At 40.2% G+C, this 27,253-nt stretch overlaps 1 protein-coding gene across 2 annotated transcripts in view; it reads right to left on the bottom strand.

Annotated features, from left to right (window-relative positions):
- Window positions 1-27,253, bottom strand: part of KCNQ5 (potassium voltage-gated channel subfamily Q member 5) — a 587,063-nt gene that overhangs the window by 136,651 nt on the left and 423,159 nt on the right. For both annotated transcript variants that reach the window (XM_061131817.1, XM_061131818.1), the window contains exon 3: window positions 17,497-17,623. In XM_061131817.1, coding sequence (XP_060987800.1) covers window positions 17,497-17,623 — 127 coding nt within the window. The remainder of the gene's footprint in view (window positions 1-17,496; window positions 17,624-27,253) is intronic.

Below are 27,253 nucleotides of genomic sequence, written 5' to 3'. Positions count from 1 at the left end.
TTACTAGTATTCGGAAATGTAATTTTTCTTTGAGAAATCTGATACTTATTTTCAGATGTCATGCAGGTTTTGATTAATCATCACCTACTACTAAAATTTCTGAAAGCATGTCTTCAGGAAGTTCTTTGAACAGACTGTGCTATTTGGATTTTGCAGGTGGAGATGCCATTTCAGTAACCAAATGTCAGTAACCAAAAGACACCTGTGGGTGGGAACTGATTCTGAGTGCCATCCAGGGATATTGAGAATTAGCCAATACACCTGACTTTCGGTCTGTTTCAAGGCACAGCTTATTTTTAAAAATAAGAAATAGATACAGTTTAGGCTGCTGGATAATCCTTAGGAATAAATACTGGGGTGTGAAAATGGACTTTTCCTTCTGTGAAGAATGAAAAAAAATAGTGCTTTAAAAGAGCGAATTTGAGTAAATATAAGCCATAAATAAACACTTGACACACATAATTTTGAAAATCCTACTTGTTGCCATGTGCAGATTATATCCATCTTTTTAGGGGGATTATCAGTCAAACAGATCATGATTAATTACAGACCTAAGTTCCATCCTTAATGATCAAATGCTTGGCAAAATTCATCCTCGTTGGCACTAGATAAGGGGCAGGTTTTAGAACTTTCTAATTTCATATTTGCTTTTATGAAGTCTATAAAGTATATTGCTGTTCTTATCTGTGATTAAAAGGAAAGAAATGGAGTCCCAGAGAGGCTGGTACAAGATGACAGAATAAGTTACTCCCAGAGACAGGGTTAGAACTCATGGTAATGACATGGGTCTCAGCTCTGACTGTGGGACGGGTTGCTTCACGACAAATCCTGAAGTCATGAGGATGGATCCCACTCTGGGCTCTCTTTCTTTTTATTATCAATCCCTTTCCTACCATCAAGAGCTTTTTAAACAAGACAGCTATGTTTAGAGGAGAACAAAATACAAGGTTTATTGAAAACACGTGGTGATGCCACCTGGGGATGTGGGGCAGGATATATTTCCACAAACTGTGGAGAAGCAGGAAAAAAAATGCAATTAAAAAATGGTTTCAGATGTGCATATTTTAATGTTGTGACCAGTAAAGATTCCAGAAAACCACAGAAACTTGATAAGAGATGGATTCTGAAGTCACGTGATGGCAAAGTCCTGAGGATTAGCTACACTACTTTGATCTCCACATTCCAAACACAGATATGGAGTCTGTGGTAGGGGCTAAAATCAAATATTTCAAACATTTTGTAAAAGGCAGAAGTAAAAAGTTTGAGAAAACAGTAGCAGAAGATGATCCTGTAAAGAACCTGTAATTACAAGCATGAAAAATAAGCACTTTGTTAAAAAATATCATCACATTCACATGACCAAATGAAGCAACTACATTAAAAAAATTCAGGCAAAAATCATCTTTCTGAAAACTCGTGTGAACTGAGGTCAAGGTGCTACCCTTTGCTTGCATTGCTTGGGTAATTGTCACAGTTTGGCTTCATTCTTTATATTGTGTTTACCTTGTGTATGTATAGGGTGAGACTGTGGGGAGGTGAGGTCGTGCAGGTGAATGCCTCATGGCTTGCGACTGTTTTGAATTTTTTATTCACTCAATACACACTTATCGTGGTCAGAAGCTGCTAGGACCTGGGCTTTTGATAGTAAAGGGCGTGGGCAGGGTAGGCGAGACCAATGCCCTCCACCCACACAGAGGTGAAAGGACAGCTGGCAAGATGGACTGAGGAAGTGACCACAACCAGGGTGATGCCTGTTCAGACAGCAGCAGGGCAGGCGCAGGGAACCTGTTTCAGGGCTGAGGAAGCCCTTCTGGGGGAAACATGGGTGAAGCACAATGAACATCCAGTCAAAAATAAAGCTACAACCACCCCCCCCCCCCCCACCCACCCTGAATATCCTGCAGGGACCGTAACGCAACCATTTCTGAAATGATCACATCTAAAGAGCTCTAGATATGATCATTTCAGAAATGATCATGCTACGGACAGAGGAGACTGGTGGGCTACAGTCCATAGGTTCAAAAAAGAGTAGGACAAGACTTAGTTACTGCTGCTGCTAAGTCGCTTCAGTCGTGTCCGACTCTGTGCGACCCCATAGACGGCAGCCCACCAGGCTCCCCCGTCCCTGGGATTCTCCAGGCAAGAACACTGGAGTGGGTTGCCATTTCCTTCTCCAATGCATGAAAGTGAAAAGTGAAAGTGAAGTCGCTCAGTCGTGTCCGACTCTTCCAGACCCCATGGACTGCAGCCCACCAGGCTCCTCCGTCCATGGGATTTTGCAGGCAAGAGTGCTGGAGTGGGGTGCCATTGCCTTTTCTGACTTAGTGACTAAACAATGACAAAGATCTCTAGACTCAAAAATACCTACAGTGGTTCCTTCCCCTGCTTCTCCTCTTTTAAAATGAAATTTATTCTTATTAAAGACACATGGACTCAAACTCTAGGAATTTAGTAGTGAGGGAGATGATTTAAGAAAAACAATCAACAAAAAACATAACAAGAAGTCTTACTAAGTTGGTAATTGTTTCTGACTGCATTAGTCAGTTCTAGGATTGTTCACTTTGTTCCTATTTAATATCTTTAGCTGAACATTTTTATTCTGAAAAAATTCTTCCTTTTTTTTAACAAATAAATGGATAAATAAAGAGCAATGTATCTATCTTATTTTTCTCTTACACAAAACGTAGCACACTATGTAGGTAATATTGCAGCATCTTTTTTTTTTTTCTTTCAATTAATACATCGTGGGTCCTTCCGTATCTAACCAAAAGATCATCTTCATTGTGTTCACAGTTTATTCAGCTCTATTTACTACTTACTACAAATTGATGAGACTGTCAGGAAGGAGAATTCCTGGGGCACAGAGTAAACTCCATGTAATTTTAGTAGTCATGACACTTCCCATAAGGGAGACACCTTTGCACTCTTGTTTCCTCACCGTCTCACTAAAAAAGTAACTGAATTTTCCCGATTTGACAGGTGAGAAAACGCTGCCTTTTGTTATTTCTTATGAGCAAGACTGTGTTTACAAGGCACATGGGTATTTCTTTTGCTGGGAACTGTCTGTTCATGCTCATTTGCTATCTTTTATTTTCCTCTGGGTTGCTGGATTTTTCTTCTGGATTTCTAGAGCTTCTTAGAGTTTAAGATGATTAACTTTTTGTCTCTGATAGGTGTTGTATATATTGTTCTACATTTGTCTTTTGACATTGCTTGTTTTACTTTGTTTTATCATACAGTATTTTTGATTTTATGCAATCTAATTATATCTTTAAAAAATTTTATGTAGCATAAGTTTATCAATGTTTTCTTCTATGGTCTCTATATTTTTAGGCACAGTTAAAAAGACCTTCCTGGTTCCAAGATTATATGACAATTTACCCATTTCTGCCATCCAATATTTATTTAAATCCTTGATTTATTTGGAATTTATCTTGGAATATGATAAGATAAATATGGATCCAACCTGATCTTCTTCCAAATAAGTAACTAGTTGTTCTAACATTGCTTATGCCCGGAGTGGTGATGGAGCTGGAATTCATGAACGTGTAGGGTTGTTACTAACTTTTGAGAAAATGACTTTTCTGTTGATTATGATGGAAGATTCACTGGGAGATTTTGAGAGGGGGTTTTGAAGGTTTTAAAAATAGTTTTAAGAATTGGGGGATTTTTTTTTTTTAAAGCTTACACTGTGATCCTACAGTCTCACTCCTGGGCAAATATCCAGAGAAAATGCTACTTCAAAAAGATACATGTACCGCAATGTTCATAGCAGCACTACTTACAATAGCCAAGATATGGAAGCAGCCTAAATGTCCATCAACAGAGGAATGGATAAAGATGTGGTGCATATAAACAATGGAATATTTCTCAGTCACAAAAAAGAATGAAATAATGCCATTTGTAGCAACATGTGTGGATGTTGCTACAGATGATCCTACTAAGCAAAGTAAGTCAAATAAAGACAAATGTCATATGATACCACTTATATGTGAAATCTGAACAAATGATATAAATGAACTTATTTACAAAATGAAAATGGACACAGTCATAGAAAACAAATGTATTGTTACCACAGGGGAAAGAGGGGAGGGATAAATTAAGAAGTTGGGATTAATAGACATACACTTCTATATATAAAATGTATAAACTAAAAGGATCTACTGTATAGAATAAGGAACTATATTCAGATCTTATAATAACCTAAACTGGAAAAGAATCTGAAAAAAGAATACATATATTCTTATATATGGGCTTCCCTGGTAGCTCAGCTGATAAAGAATCTGCCTGCAATGCAGGAGATCCTGGTTTGATTCCTGGGTCAGGAATATCCCCTGGAGAAAAGATAGGCTGCCCACTCCAGTATTCATGGGTTTCCCTGGTGGCTCAGATGGTAAAGAATCCAGCTGCACTGGGGGAGATCTGGGTTCCATCCCTGGGTTGGGAAGATCCCCTGGAGGAGGGCATGGCAAACCACCCCAGTATTCTTGCCTGGAGAATTCTATGGACAGAGGAGCCTGGCAGGCTACAGTCCATGGATTCACAAAGAGTCAGACATGACTGAGTGACTAAGCATAGCACAGCATTCTTATATATATATAACTGAATCACTCTGCTGTATACTTGAAACTAACAAATCAGTATAAGTTACACTTCAATAAAAATGGTTTAAAAAAGAATAGAGGATTTTTGAAAGGTGTGGGACCAGGGATAACAATTTTTTTTTTTTTTTTTTACATTACATCAGGACTATGATTATTTGGTCCAAAGCTTGGTGACAGCTTTAAGCATTTTATCCTGAGGGATTCGAGTTTTGAGACTTGATGTGATTATAAGTATCCTTTAGCACAGGGTCCGCAGCCCCCAGGTCATGGACCAGTACTGTTCGGTGGCCTGTTATGAACATGATCACACAGTAGGAGGTAACTGGTGGGTGAGCAAGTGAAATTTCATCTATATTTACACACACTCCCCGTTGCTTGCATTACTGCCTGAATTCTGCCTCTTGTCAGATCAGTGGCTGATTTAGATCCTCATAGGAGTGTAAACCCTACCGTGAACTGTGTAGGTGAGAGATCTAGGTTGAGCACTCCTTATGAGAATTATCTTGAAACCATCCCCTCCTGGGCCAGTGGAAATATTGTCTTTCATGAAACCAGTCCCTGGAGCCAAAAAGATTGGGGACTGCTGCTTGAGCAGGCAAGTATAATTAGTATTGGTTTCAGTAAAATTTGCTTGAATAAGGACTTCCTACAAAGTAAAGTTAGATTTAAGTAATGGTCCTTCAGGAATTTGTACAGTATTGGTTTTTTACATTAATTAGTCTCTCAACACTTCATCTACATAAGCATCAAATTTGCATTCATTTACTAGAGCATGAAGAACTCCTTAATGGACTATATTTTCACTTATTTCTTGACCCAAGTAATTAAATATGAATTTCAGAAACTTCTGCTTATTAGAATAATTTTCATAGAAAAACAGAAGTAGAAACATATATTTTCTATGAAAGTAATGAATGTCATTTAAGTCAATATGGATAAAATTTACTGTCATGAAGTATTCCAGGCATTTCTGTATTTAAAAGAAATAGCTAGGCACTGGAAACAGTTTGGTAGCTTCTGATAAAGTCAAACACCATTGGAGCCAGTAACCCCACTCCTGGGTATCTATCTTAAAGAATAAAAACTTATGTTCATATAAAGCCTCTACATAAATGTTGATGGCAGCTTGACTTAGAAATGACCTGACCATCTGGTCATCTGGCCAGATGACCTTTAACAGGTAAATGGATAACTGTGTAATGCATAGCATGGAATACCTGTCAGAGATACAAAGGACTGAACTACTGTTATTTGCAATGACTTATATGGATCACAAGAGTATTATGCTGAGTGGGGGAAAAAAAAGCAATTTTAAAGGATTGAATTTATGACTATGGTTGCACTTACACAACAATCTGAAAATGACACAATTACAGTGATGAAAATATCAGTGATTCTCAGGAGCTGGGATTTTTGGGGAGGAGTGACTCTAAAGGGATAGCACCTTGCGTTTGTTTAGGGGTGGGAAGGTCCTGTGTCTTGATGTTGGTGATGGTTCAATTAACCTGTGTGGTAAAATTTCATTGAGTGCATGCAGAGACTGGTGAGATCTGAATAAGGTTTGCAGTTTACTCAGTAACACATCCAATCCACTTCCTGGTTTTGGTAATTGCACTAAACTCACGTGAGATGCCATCAGTGGGGGAAGCTGGCTGAAGGATAGCTGGGTGCAGGGCAACTCTCTCTACTCTTTTTTCAACTTTTAAGTAAGTCTACAGTTATTTCAAAATGAAAAGTAGAAAAAAAAAAAAGGGCCAGCTCTTAGGAAGATGACTGCTGGGAAAAGGAACTGCATTTTTTGATACTAACATCTATTTTCTTTTTGGCTTCACATTAGCTAGTGTCTCCAATGGGGACAGGACCCAGACCTCATCATGTGGTTTACTGATTTGTTCCTGTTGCGTTGCACATGAGTGATGCAGGGAGATAACGTGGTACCATAGAAGGATGTCCTGAGCATATCTCACTCTCTCGGTCGTTTTTGTTGTTGTTCTGACTGTTTTGCTTATATGCAGCATGACCCTTGATAAGACCCTTAAGGCTCACTTTTTTGATATGTAAAATGGGTATTACCATCTTTTTCAATTTTAATAAGAAAGTCAATCCTAAAGGAAATCAACCCTGAATATTGACTGGAAGGACTAATGCTGAAGCTGAAGCTCCAATACTTTGGCCAACTGATGCAAAGAGCCAACTCATTAGAAAAGACCGTGATGCTGGGAAAGATTGAAGGCAAAAGGAGAAGGGGACAACAGAGGATGAGATGGTTGGATGGCATCACTGACTAAATGGACATTAATTTGAGCAAATACCAGGAGATATTCAAGGACAGGGAAGCCTGGTGTGCTGCAGTCCATGGAGTCACAAAGAGTTGAACATGACGGAGCAACTGAACAACAATGAGGGTTATATGTGATAGTTCATAAATATGATTTATAGTTTAAAATTTTATTTGTGTTTATGTAACATGAAGTAGCCCAAGTCCTAACCTCCTGTTATATTCCACCTTAAAGGAAGATTTCTTATCTAAATACAGTTCTTAAACTATCGTCTATTTTGCAATGTGTGTGTAGGAAATAGACAATAGATGGTCCAGCAAGTTCACAGCCACCGTGGATTGGTGTGAAAGTAATCAAAAGTCAACAATGAAGCAAAGGCTCACTCATCTCTTGTTGCAAGGAAGGTGGTGAGTTGAGCATTTAATTCATTGTGGTTGTTTCTTTTGACCCAAAGGAGTGCAGAAGGGGAACTAGGCACTCTGTTTTTCCTCTTATTACTATTGTTATTAAAAAAAAAAAAGTAAGTTTTTTTTCTGGCAAAACTGTGGTTCTGCAGCATTTTCAAGTTGAAACTTTGCTTATGTGTCAAAGTGAGAAGAATCAAGCAGTCCTTTGCCCATTGTGGCTGCGGCATCAGGGTCATCTCTCGTGGCAGCAAAACCGCCTAGAGCTCACTGGAAACCTGCATCTCGACAGGAAGGTTGCTGATCTGCATCACGTGGTCTCCTGCCAACCTGCTAATAAATTCATTTTTCCTGCTCCCTCGTTATTCCTCCGTGTGTAGATTAAGTGGATTATACTGTAATTAAAATTGACTCTCCAGAGATGATGCATTAGAGCTGGGAGCCAGGGCAAGTCGGCTTTCTGCCCCAGCTCCGTGGCTAACTTGGGGGTTAACCAGGGAGCACTCCCTTCACGGAGCCTCAATTTTACTGTCTCTATCTAGTGAGAGTGAAGCAATGTCTCAGAGGGACACAGTGCTGCTTGATGAGCTCTGTCTTCTAACTAAGCTCCAAATTCCGTGATAGGAACGTGCTCTTTGAAGAATTAAAGATGCATGTATACTGTGGCTGAGCATCTTAATAAGGACGAAGCTTTAAAATCTAATTTTAAAAGCCGCCCACTACACAGCACATTATCCATGCTCTCAAATGCTGCACTCAGCTGTGCACGGGGCCGCTCGCTCTGTGATATTTATTAAAAATAAAACACAAGCCCTGCAAAGATGTGCTGGGAACATCTCCACAGCCACACACAGGGGCTGAATTGCACATCTTCCACTGCGGGGAGAGGGGCTCCTGCTGGCAAATTCCAAGCAGCACTCAGAAAACTGACCTTATAGAGACAGTAATGCTTCCTATTGATCGTAAGTCTTCAGATAACAGCTCAACACAGTGAGGGGCCATTTCTCAAAGGAAATAAATCATCTTTAATGAAATAAGTCTGCATCACAGCCATCGCTGAGTGGATGCTGCAGAGTCCTTTGCTCAGAGGCCCCTGGGCAAAGAGGAGCAAAGCAGCAGAGGAGCTGCTTCCTGGTGAGAGTTTCCAAGGGGAATGTGAGCACGCTCATCACATTCCCCTAATTCCTGCTGCTCACAGGAAAAACACATTGTCTTTTCAGTTTGGACATTTCACGTTTCTATGTAGATGGCAGAAACATAGATGTAAGGGTAGATATATAGACGCATGGAAAAGTCAGAGGGACAGGTTTATATTTTCCTGGATGGATAATGATTTATATATTCTTACATGAAGTTCAAACTGGTATAGACAGATGACCAAGAGACCCAGGGCCTTATATAGCCATACTTCTTGTTGCCTGATCAAAATGTTGTGTTTTTAACCTAAATATTTATCATTAGGCCCAACAGTCATCTACTGGACCTCTGCCCAGTGGCCCATCTTATACACTGCTTCATCTCAGGCAACTATATGGCCTCATGTGGCCCCCACGGCCCCTGAAAGTGGCTGTCTGTCCATCAGCTCCCACACTGAGCTCTGGCCACAATGACCATGTGTCTCTTCCTGGTACAGGCCGAGCTCCCTTGGTCTCCAGAACCTTTGCATTGCTTGCTCTCTGGCCTGGAAAGACCTCTGCCCACATCATCTCATCAGTGGCTCCTGTAATACTCAGATTGACTTGAGAGTCCACTCCTTAGAAAGACTTGTTGGACCACTCAGTCTAAAGGAACTCCTAATCTCTCTGTTTATTTTCTTCATTGCATTCTCTGTAGTTGATGTTATCTTGTTTTTCAAAAATATGCCTGCATATTATTTTTCTCTGGCTCCTGGAGTATCAGCTCGATAGGAAAGAGGACACTGCCCACTTAGAGCAACGTAGCATCCCTGGCATTGAGAACCACACTTGGGCATAGTATAGCTTTTTGTTGGGTGACTGAGCTCAAAACCCAAGGGACCTTTCCCTCCTCTCTTCAGTCGGTCATGATGTTCTACACCCTTCTGTCCATGACTCCTGCCTCCATCAGCTTTGCTCTGAATCAACATAACCAGTCTCCTCTTGCTCCAAGGGCACAGGAGCTCCTATGCTTATGGGCAGGGATTGTGTTTTATTAATGGTTGTGTCATTTGCACCTAAGATCATGTTTGGCACGTAATAAATAAATGCTCTGTCTGTGAGTGAATTTTCTTATGTAACATTTGAAAGTACAGAATATTGGTACCATGTATCATACTGCTCCACTCAGGTTTATAGAAGGAGTGGGAAATAATCTTTTGTTATTCATTTTCTCCAGGCATATTCTCCCTATGGTCCAGTCTTATGAGCTAATCAAGCTATATGACACTCCAATTTGCACACCAAATTTGACCTAAACAGGTCTCCAGCGGTCTATAGCATGAACAACATGTGAATGCATTTCTGAGAATGATGTCACTTACCCAGAGATGTCTCTAGTTAGGACATACCCAGGGATCTCAGGAAAGCATTGCTCAAGAGGCCATGCAGTCATAGAAGAGGCAAACTAGTCTACTTCAGAGCTTAATTTCTTCTTTAGGTTGGAGAGCAGCAACATGTAACCTGATCTAACTGAAGTAATAAGGCTAATATTTAAGGCTGATACTGCAATTAATGCCATTTTGTGAAGTCTGACTTATTCAAAGAGTTTAGGTGACAAACGATAACATTTGTATACAACTAATGGATATTACAAATGCAAGTTGATGACAGTGGACAAGGCTGACTAAATTTAATTTAAAAACACTAATAAACAATAAGAGCAATTTTCTCACAGTTGGGTCATGTGGTACTCTGGGGAGTGGATACTTGGTCATTGTCCTCAGTTCCTTGTACAGAGCTCCCAGACTTTGGGATCTCTGGCATGATAAATGCCTTTTGTTCAATAATCAGATAACTGTGGGCTAGGGGTCCCTATTGAGCTTCCTGGGTACCAGGAAGACCCAGGACCTCTTAGGAGAGAAAGAGTTCAGTCACCAACAGCTGTGAGAGCTCCACAACTCTCTCTAAACCATGGGGTTTGGTGAGTGTCTGGGGAACACACAGGTTCTGGGAGGTGGGGCTCTTGAAGGGGCACAAAATCTCCATGTTAGCCAGTCCTTTGCCCCAAATACCTGTCCGATGCATCTCTTCCACTTGGCTGTTCTCGGACTGTAGCTCTTATAATAAATATAAAAAATATAATGTGATACAACGTACAGCACTTTCCTGAACTCTGTGTCATTCTAGCAACATGGGGGGCTATTGGAATCCCTAGATTGCAGTCGGCCAGGCAGAGTGTGTTAGCCTGCGCACCTCTCTGTGGCTGGTGCCTGAAGTTGGGGAGGGAAAGTCCAGTGAGACTAAACCCTGGATCGGCGGGGTTTCATACTAATACCCATTGTTAGTGTCAAAATTGTATTGCGTTGTTGGCTTCCCTGTGGCTCAGCTGGTAAAATATCTGCCTGCAATGCAGGAGACCCCAGCTCGATTCCTGGGTTGGGAAGATCCGCTGGGGAAGGGATAGGCTACCCACTCAGTATTCTTGAGCTTCCTGATGGCTCAGACAGTAAAGAATCCACCTGCAATGCAGGAGGCCTGGGTTCAATCCTGGGTTGGGAAGATCCCCTGGAGAAGGGAAAGGCTACCCACTCCAGTATTCTGGCCTGGAGAATGCCATGGACAGAGGAGCCTGGCAGGCCACAGTCCATAGGGTTGCAAAGAGTCAGACATGACTGAGCAACTTTCACTTTCAAGGGTGTCCAGAAAGCTGGAGAATTGGTTGATGTGAGGGAAAACCCCACAGGTTTGATGTCAAAAGTGTTGTGAGTGAAAACAGCTCATCAGGTAGGCTTATTTTTCTAGACTGAAATCCTAGTTCTTTCATTCACCATCTTTCTAACTGTGGACAAGTTTCTTAAACCTTATCTTACTTCCTCATCTTTAAAAAAGATATTATAAAACTTCGGCAGGATTAAATAAGACACTATTTACAGAGTTCAAGAGCAGTACCCATAACGTAGCAAATTTCAATAAATATCAGCTATATCCACTATAGAGACTGAAATGGCTTTACAGTTCTGTTGTCAAGCGAGCCAAGAAGGTTTATGGTCCTCAGATGGTCCGCTTAACCACATGGAGGTGACCATACGCATGAGTTTGGACATTCAGACATAGAAGTAGGCAGAGAAGAGTACACGGCTGACAGGAAACAACCCAAGAGAAATAACTTTCAGTAAAGGGCAGAGGAGATTAGAGGGCGGGAAAACGAGTGCAGCTGAAGAGAACGTCTCTTGAAATGAAAGATGGAGAGGCTGGAGAGGTAGAAAAACAGTGCCTCAATCTTCAGTGTAGGAGTCAGTGGCATTCAAGTGTCTCAGATACAGCTTTCCAACACATTAGCACCTGAAGCTGCTTTCAATAAGATGAACTCGCAGATATATTAGAGTGGCCTTGGCTGTGTGGTTCATTTTAATAAAGGCTCCAATTTTGTTGTAGCTAAGGAAGACACTGGTTATTTTTTCCTCATTAAAAAAATATATGCATTTGCTATTTTCCCGTGTCAAAGGCACATATGCTCAGCTCACGGGGGACACCTCTGTGCTCGGCTTTGCCTTTTGTCTTCCTGTGGAAATATAACACAGAGGGAGAACTGCTAAAACGGCAATTAAAAAATCAACTTATATTTACCATCAAATACGGATCCAAGGTTAATCACGGGCTAGTCTTTTCTACTTTCCTGAGATGCACTGCAGGACTGAAAGCTACGGCCTTGTTCCATCTGTCTCTAGAAGGGTCATCGGGGATCCAAAAAGTCACGGTTATGAGTAACTTGTTGACTTTCTGACACATCAGGTTCATTATCATAATCTAAGCACCGGTCTTGGGTACGGTTTGCAATTTTCAGGCAAGTCATTAATGAAAGCTGGAAAAGGAGTGGCTATGAACTCAGTCTTTGAGGTTACTTTACACGTTCTCTATGCTAAGTCCACTGAGTGAATGAGTTGTGTTTGATTGTAGAGAGATCAGAAAAGAAATCAGAAAGCGGCCAGTCCAGACAAATGAGGGCAACTCATTAGTCATCCACAAACACATTCAACTCTTAAGTTGTATGTGCAGTGATTACTGACCACATCTGCAGACATGTTATTCCAACAGCGTCTTAGGTGAGAGATGTAAATTGAAGGCATAGATATAAGAATTTTGCAATTCAAGATAAGCTTTTACCAGTTTTCAAACTCCCCAAATCAAGGAGAGATAAATCAGTTCAGTTAAGAAAGTATCTAATATTAAAAAATGAATAGATTTTTCTTCCCTTTGGTTACAGATGTCTAAAAGGTGTTTTTCAAACATAAGAATATAATGATTTTATGTTTTCTTAAATCAATAGTATTTGGAAATGCTCCGGTTCTGGCTCCTACGCAGGGGTGGGGAGTGGGCAGGTCAGGAGGGAAGTTACGATTCTTTGGGAATCAGCCCGTGGGCTCCATGAACCAACCTGTGTCCAAATGGGATTAACTGGTCCGCAGGGCTCAGTCCTGCCCAAGGCGACAGCTGAAGGGGCTTCGCCCTGCTTCAGCTCTGCTTTACAGACTGCTCTCAGAAGGCATCCCCACACAGCAGGTACACAGGCCACCAGTCTCCTCTGGGCCCTTTCTTGAATGCTCAAGCCTTCTGAAAATGTTTGGGTGTGCGGCATGATCAGAGTAACTAGATCATACAGATACGTGGAGTCTTGAGAGAGCTTAGCTACATCTCCAAGCCCACAGCAGTTATCAGCACATCTTAGTCCTTTAATCTTCCTCTTCCTGTCTCGCATCCTTCTGGGACTTGGTGTAGCACGGGGTTCTGAAGATGGAGTTGTGTGACCTGTGACTCAGCTGTATTTAGGCCTGTCAGCTGTGACCTAACAGATTCAGCATGATGTGCTGTAGGTGTGGCTCTAGGGTAGCGGAGAGATGGTACCTCTGTCCACTTTGCCGCAGTAAATTAGGTCAAGCAGGGAAATCCAGGGTTTACTTTACATTGTGATTGCTCATTTTACCCCTGACATCAATCATTTTTTATGGCCCTATTAAGCGTGGCCTAGAAAGGGCTCTGGGAGCCCTTCTAGGGGACACCCTGCTGCCTTCAGGCAGGTGACTTTTGGTTCCTCTGTGTAGGTTACATCTTACCGACCTCGTCTGAAAGAGCCACATTTGAACACGTTTCACTCTTACATAGGTTCAGCAGGACCACAAATCAAATCATTACACATATATTGAATAAAAGACTGAAAAGTGCATAGTTACCTTAAGTGTAAGTAAAACCTTGCTTTTGTTCTAGTGGGTATTCATTATATATTTATCTGTGAGGTTTTCTTCCAAAGAAGCTGATTTGGTAGAGGTAAAATGACAAATGAAGAAAAGGCCTGAAGAGGTAACTAAGCTCCAACCACATCTATACCACATCACGCTGAATCAGTAAGGTCACAGCTGACAGGCTTAAAGGTGGCTGAGTTACAAACGACACAACACCATCTTCAGAACCACATGCTATGCCAAGTCCCAGGAGGACTCGAGAGAGGAAGAGGAAGATTAAAGGACCAAGATGTGTTGATGTATCTGCAGCTGAGAACAGCTATCAAAAGGCAGCAAACATGTGGGAATGAACCTGCTCTTTAGTTTAGAGGCCAGAAATACACTGACATCGTCTCTGGAATTGGAATGAAACCAATTTTTCAGTCAGTTCAGTCACTCAGTTGTGTCTGACTCTTTGTGACCCCATGGACTGCAGCACGCCAGGCTTCCCTGTCCATCACCAACTCCTGGGAGCTTGCTCAAACTCAATGTCCATCGCATCAGTGATGCCATCCAACCATCTCATCCTCTGTCATCCTCTTCTCTTCCTGCCTCCAATCTTTTCCAGCATCAGGGTCTTTTCCAAGGAGTCAGTTCTTCTCATCAGGTGGCCAAAGTACTGGAGTTTCAGCTTCAGCATCAGTCCTTCCAGGGAATATTCAGGACTGATTTCCTTTAGGATTGACTGGTTTGATCTCCTTGAGTCAAAGGGACTCTCAAGAGTCTTCTCCAACACCACAGTTCAAAAGCATCAATTCTTCTGCACTCAGCTTTCTTTATAGTCCAACTCTCACATCCATACATGACTACTGGTTGGCAAAGTAATGCCTCTGTTTTTTAATATGCTATCTAGCTTGGTCATAACTTTTCCTCCAAGGAGCTTTTCCTCTTTGAGTTTCATGGCTGCAGTCACCATCTGCAGTGATTTTGGAGCCCCCCCAAATAAAGTCTCTCACTATTTCCATTGTTTCCCCATCTATTTGCCATGAAGTGATGGGACTGGATGCCATGATCTTAATTTTCTGAATGTTGAGTTTTAAGCCAACTTTTTCACTCTCCTCTTTCACTTTCATCAAGAGGCTCTTTAGTTCCTCTTCCCTTTCTGCCATAAGGGTGGTGACATCTGCATATGTGAGGTTATTGATATTTCTCTTGGCAATCTTGATTCTAGCATGTGCTTCATCCAGGCCAGCATTTTGCATGATACACTCCGCATATAAGTTAAATAAGCAGGGTGATGATATACAACCTTGATGTACTTCTTTCCCTAGTTGGAACTAGTCTGTTGTTCCATGTCCAGTTCTAACTGTTGCTTCTTGACCTGCATACAGGTTTCTCAGGAGACAGGTAAGATGTACAGATATTACCAACTCTTGAAGAATTTTCCACAATTTGTTGTGATCCACAGAGTCAAAGGTTTTGGCGTAGTCAATAGAGCAGAAGTAGATGTTTTTCTGGAAATTTCTTGTGTTTTTGATGATCCAACAGATGTGGTTCCTCTGCCTTTTCTAAGTCCAGCTTGAACATCTGGAAGTTCACAGTTCACAGACTGTTGAAGCCTGGCTTGGAGAACTTTGAGCATTACTTTGCTAGCTTGTGAGATGAGTGCAATTTTGCGGTAGTTTGAACATCCTTTGGCAATTTTTAATTGGTTTTAAAGCCTGAAACGGGACATTCCTGCAGTCATCTGTGAACCAGCTTTATCCTATAGAAGCTGAATGAGCCCTGCTAAACTGTTTGCCTTGTGAATTGTTTTGTTTGGGTCCCTTATAGTACTGGAAGCTGTTGTGCCATAATTTCACATCGAGCTACAGTGTTTTGTGGTGTAGCTTTGAGCAGGGATTCATAAAGAGAGGAGACCTCCAGAGAAAAACCAAGTGCCTGCATGGATGTGCCCTGGCGGTCAGGTGGGCCCCTTGAGGGCTGGGAGCTGGTGCCCAATTTCCTCTTCACTTCATCTGGCAGAAGAGGGGCAGCCAGACAAACAGACTGCATTAGCAAAGCCCAAGCAAGGTGTTTTAAGGTTGATGTAACTTAGAATTGCACTAGAGTCACTTCTGTAACTGTAGCGCTTTGCAAGCAGTCACGTTTCCACAAAGTCCAGTTGAATGAATGGAGACTCTTGAAATATGCAGGTGTGTGGGGAACACCCCCACTTCCCCATGCTCAGGACGTGTGTCCAGGACGTGGACACAGCACTGGCATGAAAGATGGAACAAAGAATTCCTCTGACAGTCCCCGTGCAAAGGGTTTCTCCACTTCCTCCTTAAGAATTGGGTGAAGAAGGGACCTAAAGATGCTCAACAATTTCTGAACCAGAATGGAAAGTCCTCTGTTGATGAGGAGCTTTGCCTAAACTAGCTTGTAACTAAAATCCCAGTTTCTCAGGTTGGAAGCAGTGGAAATAAGGAAGCTCACCAGGAACTTTCAGCATTTGGATTTGCTGCTGCCGCTGCTAAGTCGCTTCAGTCGCGTCCGACTCTGTGTGACCCCATAGACGGCAGCCCACCAGGCTCCCCCGTCCCTGGGATTCTCCAGGCAAGAACACTGGAGTGGGCTGCCATTTCCTTCTCCAATGCCAAAGAAGTAGGAAGGAGAAAAGAGCAAGGAAACCAAATGTAACTATTGAATAACAGCAACTACAACATCCACAATTACGAGAAGCTATTGTACACAGGGTTTTACTATTCTTCCCCCAAAGGAATAAAAACATTTCATTTTTAAAAAAATAGGTCAAATTCTTCAAAAATGTCAGTGTTGTAAAAGACAGAAAGGCTGAGGAACTGTTCTAGATAAAAGGAGACCACAGAGACCTGATGACTAAACGCCATGTGTGACCCTAGACTGCAGGGGAAAATGCTACAAGGACATTATTGGGTCAACTGGCAAAACTAGGATACGGCCAGCAGATTAGACGAGGGGCTGTACTAACGTCCAATTTAAGTACAGCAGATTATGCAAACTAATAATCTTCTTTTGGGAAATCCATACTGAAATATTTAGGGATAAAAGGCCATGATGTAGGCAACTTACCTGAAAAAATAATTAAAATTTGAGATAGAGTTCACTAGAATTTTCAATTTTATGATACACTTTAAAATATATCACTCCGAGGTGCCAGATCTTAACTCTGGAATGTTTTATAGTTTCCGGCTGGCACCCAGGTGACTGGAATCTCTTTGAAGTGACAGGGAGCTGCAGAGATGTGGTATTTATTCAGGGACTGTAGGGTGGGGACCCAAATTTCAGAGGGGAAACACTTTATCAGGTCTCACGGTTACAGTGAGTATAATAAACCATACATGTAATTATTCTTGAGGCCTGCTCATAAGTAAGCTTTACCAGGACACAGTACATTTACACATTTCAGCGGACCAAGGGCATAAAAGCGGCACTGCTGACACTGAAGAGCAAAAACAGGTCTTTATACTCACGGAAATCAATGCTTCCCCTAGTTCAGGGCGATGCTTGAGAACCGTGTGTTTCGGCACAACTCAACTTGACATGGGTGTTCCGGAGCCAGGCCCTCCGGCTCAGTCCCAGCACCACCCACTTACTAGCTGTGTGACTTTCGCAACTCCACCTCTCTGTGTCCCAGCCTCTCCATCTGCAAAACTCGGATAACGACAATACCTACCTCACTGAGCTGTGAAGCGGATTAAATGAATTAGCACTCTCAAGTCATGAGAGAGCCTGGCCTATGGTGAAGAAGCCATGAATATTAGCTTTTAACATGAACCGAATGTGGTAATACCAGAGACAGGAGAAGAAAAGGATGTAGTGTCCTAAACCGGGGCGTCCAGGACTCTGATATTCACCTATGACACAGAATGGCTTTCGGGCGAATCTCAGTCTTCCCTGCCATCCGCGGTACCGGCAGCAGCAGCCTGCAGACCAGATTCGAATGATGAACTCCAAACCAAAGACGACGATCATCACGAATTCCTGAAACATCAAACAGGGCATGTCAGGGAGGGGCATTACCGAGCAAACTAGAGCAGGAATCTCCATGGATATTATGCAGTCGGGCACTTCATCTAAAACATCTGGTTAAAGTCGGAAGCTAACATTTCCTTTGCTCCAAATCAAGGTAAACCCAGAGAACATCAGAACCCCACATTATTTCCTAGTGTGGAACACTATTTCTCTTCAAGTCTCTAATATCTTGCAAATTTAGGAGTCAGTTTTAATTCTAAAAGTGCAGCCTGAATTACAGGTTCCCCTTGCCTGGTATATGCAGTCCCTTGATATCCCCAGGAAACTGGTTCCAGGACCCCCTGGACACCAATATATGTGGATGCTCAAGTCTTATATGGAAAATGGAGTAGGGCTTGCATGCATGTGATCCATGCACATCCTTGCATATACTTTGAGTCATCCCTAGATTACTTATAACACCTAATATAATAAAAAAGTTTTGTTAATAGTTGCTGGCACACAGTTCAAATTTTGCTTCTTGGAAATTTTTTTTTTTTAAAGTATTTTTGGTCTACGGTTGGTTGAACCTGTGGATGTGAAACCTGGAGATAAGGAGGGCTGACTACATAGTGCAATTGCCCTTAGTTACCTGGTAACGTGAAATATTTGAAATGAAAGAGTGAACTCCAAAAATACAGTTTACAGTTTTACAGAAAGCAGATCCTCATTTTGCTTCAAGGAGTGACATAATCCCTGAGCTCTGAGGAGTTGTTCTGAGACAAAGAGAGATAAATATTTAGGAGTATACTGAGTTCTTTTGTTATGATGTCAAAAATCTCCTTATAAGACAGCAAGTTTTGACAGTGTTATCGTGTGTAGCACACACATCCTTCACCAGAAATGAGACCCTGAAGCCTCTGGAGATGAAACTTGTTAATTACTAGGCTGCCCTTTGGTGAGAGCTGCCTAGAAAATAATACTTGTTCCAGCAGGAAGGCTTTGAGATTTTCTAGGAAGAGTTGTGAGTGAAACCTGGGAAAGGCCATCTAAAGAGGCTCATTAAATAGTTGGTCACAGAAGGGAAACCACTGGAATTTGTTAAGAAAGTGTCTCTGGAGCAAACTTGTCATAGTCACCTTGTCATTCCTTGACTGAGTCAGGCACAGAGTTTATCAACAGTTGTTTCCCTTTAAAAATAATATTTCCCTCTTTTATTTTTAAAGAAGCATTGACTCAGCACTTAAAATGTATTAATAGAACAGTATTTATTAATTGAGGCTTCCCTGGTGCCTCAGAGGGTAAAGAATCCACCGGCAAAGCTGGAGACCTGGGTTGGGAAGATGCTATGGAGGAGGAAATGATAATCCAGTATTCTTGCCTGGAGAGAACTTCATGGACAGAGGAGACTGGCAGGCGACAGTCCATGGGGCTGCCAAGACTCATACATGACTGTGCGACTAACACACATACACAGTTATTAATTGATCTTTGCTATAACTGCTTAATTATAAAAGTGATACATGGTTTTTACTAAAACCTCTAAACACCACAGAGGTGTTGAGCGTATAAAGTGAAGGTCCTAATCTACTCTCCATCCTCCCGCCCCATGTCCCAGGATAAAAGCCATTATCAAATTTAGAAAAATGGCATTTTTGTTGCAAGTTTCAAGGAAATGTCTGTTTCTTCAGTTAGAGTACGTGATGATATGCCACACTTTTAAAATGCCTAGTAGAGATACAGCATTCTCTCCTTCTGTTATTTTTCACTAAGTAACCTGCAAATATTTCTCATGATGGGAGATAAATCTCCAGTATTATGGCTGCTACTTACAGTGACTTAACACTGAAAGTGAAAAGTGAAAGTGAAGCCGCTCAGTTGTGTCCGACTCTTTGTGACCCCATGGACTGTAGCCTACCAGGCTCCTCTGTCCATGGGATTTTCCAGGCAAGAATACTGGAATGGGTCACCATTTCTTTCTCCAGGAGATCTTCCCGACCCAGGGATTGAACCCAGTTCTCCCGCATTGTAGGCAGACGCTTTACCTTCTGAACCACCAGGGAAGTCCTGCCCAAGGCTAAATCTCCACAGATGATTTCACGCAGATAACCAGAGCATGGTCAGCACACACTCGTTCATGATATGAGGGTTTTGTTTTGGTTTGCTTTGTTTTAGTTTTCAGTATATATCTAGGTGGGCTTCCTTGGTGTCTCAGACTGTAAAGAACCTGCCTGCAATATAGGAGACCTGGGCTCGACCCTGGGTCGAGAAGATCCTCTGGAGAAGGGAGTGGCTACCCACTTCAGTATTCCTGCCTGGAGAATTCCATGGACAGAGAAGACTGGTGGGGTACAGTCAATGGGTCACAGAGTCAGACATGATGAGTGACTAACACTTTTCACACTATATATCTAGGTGGTTCAGTTTATTCATCCTTAAGGTGTCTGAAGTGCCATGTTAGGAAGAGCCGGGAGTGAACCTGGGGAGGCAAGGCTTCCTTTAATCTTCCTCTAGCCTCACACAGAGCCTGTTGACACCCACAGGGCCATGTAGCTGGGCCCATGTCGAGTCTGCGTTTAGCGGCAGGCCTACTTTTATCCCTGTCTCCTCCTCCTACTTGAGCCAGGGAGTCTGGTGCTCTTCTAGTGGGGGGTCCTATTGTCAGGGGTAGCTGAGAAAACTCAAATATGGCCTGAGCAATGAGGCACCACCGCATAAAGGTTTTCCTCTTTCATGGGAATAGATGTATGGCCAATATTCTTTAGAACAAAGAATATTAGAATAAAGTAACATTCTATTAGTATAGTAAGGTAGGCCCTCAGTAGATGTATAGCCAATATTCTTGAGAACAAAGACTATTGGAATAAAGTAACATTCTATTAGTATAGTAAGGTAGGTCCTCATTGAATCGTTTCTATGTTGTATCCTGAGGCAGTACATTATAGATTTACTCAGGGCCACTTGTTCAGGAATATTGCTTATTGATTTTTTTTTTAAACAACATTGGGAAAAATCCTTCATTTCCAAATAAAACAAGAGGAAGTTGTAATTGGATTTTACTACAAGGTCACAGTTTCTGCCTTGGAGGAGTAAGACTGGGGTCAGAACTCTCTCCTGCCAGAGCATTCCTTCATATTCTTTATGAGGGCTTGGTTTTAGACTTTGCGAACAGTAAGCTCAAACTCTCTGGTCACCAAGTGAGCATTAGTGAGGTGACTGTGGAACACCTCTCTTCACAGCCCAGAACTGTGGGCCATGAGAATGTTCCCTTCCAAGACTTGAGCTCATTTGATTGGGAGCAAAAGCAGGAAAACCATTTTGACCAGATTTTGTCTTTTGTTTCCTGAAATTTCTGTCTTATTTCAATTAAAAGGAACAAAGTTTTGTGGCGAAAGAGAGGGAAAGTATTATAAATCTGACTGAACTGGAAGGGAATGAAATTGGCAGAAGATCACCTTTTTTTGCCCCTTTTTCATTTCCCAGCTTTGTTGAGGTATAATTGACAAGTAGAAATTGTGTATATTTGAGCTGTGCATATACACAATGTACATATACATGAGGTCCTGATGTATGTACACATTGGGAGCTGATGACCACAATCAAGCTAACATATCCATCACCTCACATAGGTAACATGTTTTCTGTGTGTGTGTGTGATGGTAAGAACACTTAAAATTTAATCTCTTAGCAAATTTCCAGTACACACTAAAACTGCTGTTACCTACAGTTATCAGGCTGTACATTAGGTCTCTAGGACTAATTCATCCTGCATGGCTGACACTTGGTGCCCTTGGTCTAGTGTATCTCTTTTCCCCCATCCTCTAGTTACTGGTAGTTACTCTACTCTCTGTTTTTTGAGTTCAACTTTTTAGATTCCACATATAGGTGAGATCATGCACTACTTGTGTTTCTATTGTTAGACTTATTTCATTTATCATAATGTCCTCCAACTTCACGTTACTGCAAATATCTTTTTTTTAAGACTGACTAATATTCTCATATGTCTCTGCCTATCTATCTATCTATGTCACATCTTCTTTATTTATTTGCCCATTGATGGACACTGAGGTTGCTTCCATACCTTGGCTATAGTGCTGCAGCAAACATGTGGTTGTGAATATCTCTTTGAGATTGTGACTTTATTTCTGCTGGGTGATATGGTAGTTCTAGCTTTAATTTTCTGAGAAACCTCCATACTGTTTTCCACAATTTACATTCCAACCAGTAGGGTAGGAGGGTCCCCTTTTCTCTTCATCCTCATTCGCACTTGTTATGTCTTTTTGGTAATAACCTTTCTAACATATGTGAGGTGATATCTCATTGTGGTTTTGATTTGCATTTCTGATGATTAGTGATGTCAAACACCTTTTCATATACCTGTTGGTCATTTGTATGTTTTCTTTTGAGAAATGCCTATCCAGGTCATTTGCTCATTTTAAAATCAGGTTATTTAACTAATTTTTGTTATTGAGTTAAGAAAGGTTCTTATATATTTGGATATTAACTTCTTATCAGATATTTGGTGTGAAATGTCTTCTCCCATGTCAGAGGCTGTGTCTTCACTCTGTTGTTGATTTCCCTTTATGCACAAACGGTTTTTAGTTAGATGACATCCCGTCTGTTTATTTTTGTCTTTGTTATTTGTAATTTTGGAGTTATATCAAGAAAACCAAAAGATAATACTGTATGATATCACTTACATGTGGAATCTAAGAAATAAAACTAATCAGTGATTATGACAATAAAGAAGCTGACTCACAAATACAGAGAACTAACTAATGGTTACCAGTGGGGAGAGGGGAGACAGGAGGGACAAGTGAGGGGAAGTAAGAGGCACAAAATATTAGGTATAAAATAAATAAGCTACATGGATATATAGTATAGATACAACACAGGAAATAAGCTGATATTGTATAAAAACTATAAATGGAATACAACCTTTAAAACTTGTGAATCATTGTGTTAGACACCTAAAGTTTATATGATATTGTATATTAACTATATCTTAATTAAAAAAAAACAACAAACAAAACCAAAAAAAAAAAACCTCATTGCCCAAACTAGCGTCAAGAAGCTCCTTCCCTATGATTTGTTCTAATAGTGTTATGCTTTCAGTTCAGTTCAGTCACTCAGCTATGTTTGACTCTGCGGCCCCATGGACTGCAGCATGCCAGGCTTCCCTGTCCATCACCAACTCCCGGAGCTTGTTTAAACTCTTGTCCATAGAGTTGGTGATGCCATCCAACCATCTCATCCTCTGTTGTCCCCTTCTCCTCCTGCCATCAATCTTTCCCAGCATCAGGGTATTTTCCAATGAGTCAGATTTTCGCATCAGGTAGCCAAAGTATTGGAGTTTCAGCTTCAGCATCAGTCCTTCCAATGAATATTCAGGACTGATTTCCTTTAGGATCAACTGGTTTGATCTCCTTGCAGTTCAAGGGACTCTCAAGAGTCTTCTCCAACACCACAGTTCAAAAGCATCAATTCTTTGGTGCTCAGTTTTCTTTATAGTCCAACTCTTACATCCATACATGACCACTGGAAAAACCATAGCTTTGACTAGACGGACCTTTGTTGGTGAAGTAATGTCTCTACTTTTTAATATGCTGTCTAGGTTGGTGATAGCTTTTCTTCCAAGGAGCAAGTGTCTTTCAATTTCATGGCTGCAGTCATCATCTGCAGTGATTTTGGAGCCCAAGAAAATAAAGTCTGTCACTGCTTCCATTCTTTCCCCATCTATGCATCATGAAGTGATGGAACTGGATGCCATGATCTGTTTTTTTGAATGTTGAGTTTTAAGCCAACTTTTTCACTCTCCTCTTTCACTTTCATCGAAAGGCTCTTTAGTTCCTCATCATTTTCTGCCATAAGGGTGGTGTCATCTGCATAGCTGAGGTTATTGATATTTCTTCCAGCCATCATGGAATCACTTTCAGGCCTTACTTTTAAGTCATTCATCCATTTTGAGTTAGTTTTTGTACATTATGGGGGATAAAGGTCCAATTTCATTCTTCTAAGTGTGGATATCCAATTTTCTCATTCATGATAAAAATTCTCAGCAAGTCAGAACTAGAAGTTTGTGCTCTCAATTTGATAAATGTTATCTACAAAACCATTAGAGTTAATGTCATACTTAATGATGAAAGAGTGAAAGCTTTTCTCTGAAAATCAAGAACAAGGAAAGATGCTAGTTTCATCACCCTTATTCAACATAATTGTGTACTATAGTCACTGCAATAAGGCAAGTAAGAGAAATAAAAGGCATGCAAATTAGAAAGGCAGACATAAAGAGACTATATTTGCAGATGCATGATTGTTTAAGGAGAAAATCACAAGGAATTTATCAAAAACCTCTTAGAACTAATCAGTGAATTCAGTAAGGTTGTAAGTTATAAGATCAACATACAAAAAACAAACACATTTCTGCATACTAAAAAAAAAGGATGTGGAAGCCATAATTAAAGCACAGTATTATTCATGACCATTTCAAAGGAAATAGAATGTTTAGCTATGCATTTAACAAAACCTGTACAGGATATGCATACTGAAAATTACAAAATGTTGATAAAAGAAATCAGAAAAAACCTAAATAAATGGAAATACCATGTTTTTTAATTAGAAGGTGCAACATGATAAAGATATCAACTCCTCCCAAACTGATTTGTAGTTTTAATGAACTTCTTATCAAAATCTCAGCAACTTTTCTTGTAGATGTAAAGAAACTTATTCTAAAGTTTATATGGAAAGGCACAGACCCCAAAATAGCTTAAAAAAAACTCCCAAGAAAGAGGAAAAAGTGGGAGGAATTACTTTATCTGATATGAAAAGCCTCTATGTAGCTCTAGTAATCAAGACTGTGTGATCTTGGCAGAGGGACAGACACTTGGAGAATAATGGAACACAAAAGAGAACCTAGAAATGTATTCAGACAAATATGCTCAATTGATTATTTGACAAAGATACAAAAGTAGTTCAACAGAGGAAGAAATAGTCCTTTCAGTAATCAATGCTGGGGCAATTTACCCTCCAAATGCAATGAAATGAACCTCTATATCTCAACCTTATACAAAAATTGATCTAAAATGGATTATGAGACTAAGTGTTAAAACATAAGTAAAAAAAACATAAGAGAAAATATTTAGGATTTAAGTTAAGAAAAGAGTTCATAGACTTAATACTAAAAGCACAAGGAAAAATTGATAAATCAGACTTTTTCAAAAGTATAGGATGAAAAGACAAGCTATAGACACACATACACAGAGAATATTTGCAAAAGACATATTTGACAAAGGACCAGTATCAAGAAAATATAAAAACTCTCAAGAGTTAACACCCATCCTTCTGAAACTCTTCCAAAAACTGTAGAGGAAGGAACTCTCCCAAGTTCATTCTACGAGACCACAATCATCTAGACACCAAAGTGAAGTAAAGACATCACACACACACACACACACATTACAGGCCAATATCACTGATGAACATAAATGTAAAAATCATCAACAAAATACTAGTAAACTGAATCCAACAATACATTAAAAGCATCATGCACCATGATCAACTGGGATTTATTCCTGGCATGTGAAGATTCTTCAATCTATGCTAATCAATGTGATACACCATATTAACAAACTGAAGAATAAAAATCATGATCATCTCAGTAGATGAAGAAAAAGCTTTTGACAAAATCCAACACGTTTATAAATAAAAACTATCCAGAAAGTGGGCATTGAGGGAACCTATTTCAACATCAGTCAGTCAGTCAGTTCAGTTGCTCAGTCATGTCTGACTCTTTGCGACCCCATGAATCGCAGCACGCCAGGCCTCCCTGTCCATCAATAGAGGTCATATATGACAAACTCTTAGCAAACATCATTCTCAATGGTGAAAAACCGAAAGCATTTTCTCTAAGATCAGGAACAAGACAAGGATGCCCACTCTTGTCACTACTATTCAACATAGTTTTGGAAGTCCTATCCACAGTCAGAAAGGAAAGAAATAAAAGGAATTCAAACTGGAAAAGAAGAAGTCATCTGTTTTCAGATGACATGATACTACACATAGAAAACCCTAAAGATGCTACCAGAAAACTAATAAAGCTTATCAGTGAATTTGGTAAAGTTGCAGGATACAAAATTAATACACAGAAGTCACTGATATTCCTATATACTAATAATGAAAGAGGAGAAAGGGAATTAAGGAAATAATTCAATTTACCATTGCATCAAAAAGAATAAAACACATAGCAATAAACTTACCTAAAGAAGCAAAAGACCTGTACTCAGAAAACCATAGAATACTGATGAAAGAAATCAAAGATGACAGGAACAGATGGAGAGATATACCATGTTCTTGGATTGGAAGAATCAATATTGTCAAAATGATTATACCACCCAAAGCAATTTACAGATTCAACTCAATTCCTATCAAATTACCAATGGTGTTTTTCACAGAACAAGAACAAATTTTTCTTTTAATTTGTCTGGAAACACAGAAGACCACAAATAGCCAAAGCAATCTTAAGAAACAAAAATGAAGCTGGAGGAATCAGGTTCCCTGACTTCAGACCGTACTACAATGCTACAGTAATCAAAACACATACACAGACACAGAAACTATAGAAATACACATGAAAACAGAAATATAGATCAGTAGAATAGGATAGAAAGTCCAGAGATAAACCCACAAATAAACCAACCTATGGTCACCTAATCTATGACAAAGGAGGCAAGAATATACAATGGAGAAAAAGACAGTCTTTTCAATAAAGGATGCTGGGACAGCTACAAGTAAAAGAATGAAATCAGAACATTCCCTAACACCACATAAAAATAAACTAAAAATGGGTTAAAGATGTAAGTGTAACTCTTAGAGGAAAACATAGGCAGAACATTCCTTGACATAAATTGTAGCAAGATCTTTTTTGATCCACCTCCTAGAGTAATGAAAATAAAAACAAAAATAAACAAATGGGACCAAGTTAAAATCTTTTGCACAGCTAGGGAAACCATAAATAAAATTAAAGACAATCCATAGAACAAGAGAAAATATTTGCAAATGAGTAACTGACAAGAGATTAATTTCCAAACAATGCAAACAGCTCACAGAGCTCAAAATTAAAAAAAAAAAAAAAAAACTCAATCAAAAAATGGGTGGAAGATCTAGACATTTCTCCAAAGAAGACATAAAAAGATGTTTTAAAAGCACAAGAAAACATGCTCAACTTCACTAATTATTAGAGAAATGCAAATTAAAACTACAATGAGGTATCACTTCACAGTAGTTAGAATGTCCATCATCCAAAAATCTACAAACAATAAATGCTGAAGAGAGTGTGGAGAAAAGGGAACCCTTCTACATTGTTGATGAGAACATAAATTTTTATAACCATTATGGAGAAGAGTATGGAGTTTCCTTAAAAAAAAAAAAATAGAGCTTCCATATGATGCAGGAATTCTACTCCTGGGCATATATCTGGAGAAAGCCATAATTCAAAAAGATACATACAGTCCACTGTTCATAGCAGCACTATTTACAATAGCCAAGACATGGAAGCAACTTAAATGTCCATTAACAGAGGATAGTATAAAGAAAATGTGGTGTATATGTATATATACACAGGATGGAATATTCAGTTCAGTCGCTCAGTTGTGTCCGACTCTG

Source organism: Dama dama, chromosome 28 (assembly GCF_033118175.1).
Source record: "Dama dama isolate Ldn47 chromosome 28, ASM3311817v1, whole genome shotgun sequence".
Taxonomy (NCBI): domain Eukaryota; kingdom Metazoa; phylum Chordata; class Mammalia; order Artiodactyla; family Cervidae; genus Dama; species Dama dama.
This window is presented reverse-complemented; position numbering and strand designations above follow the sequence as displayed.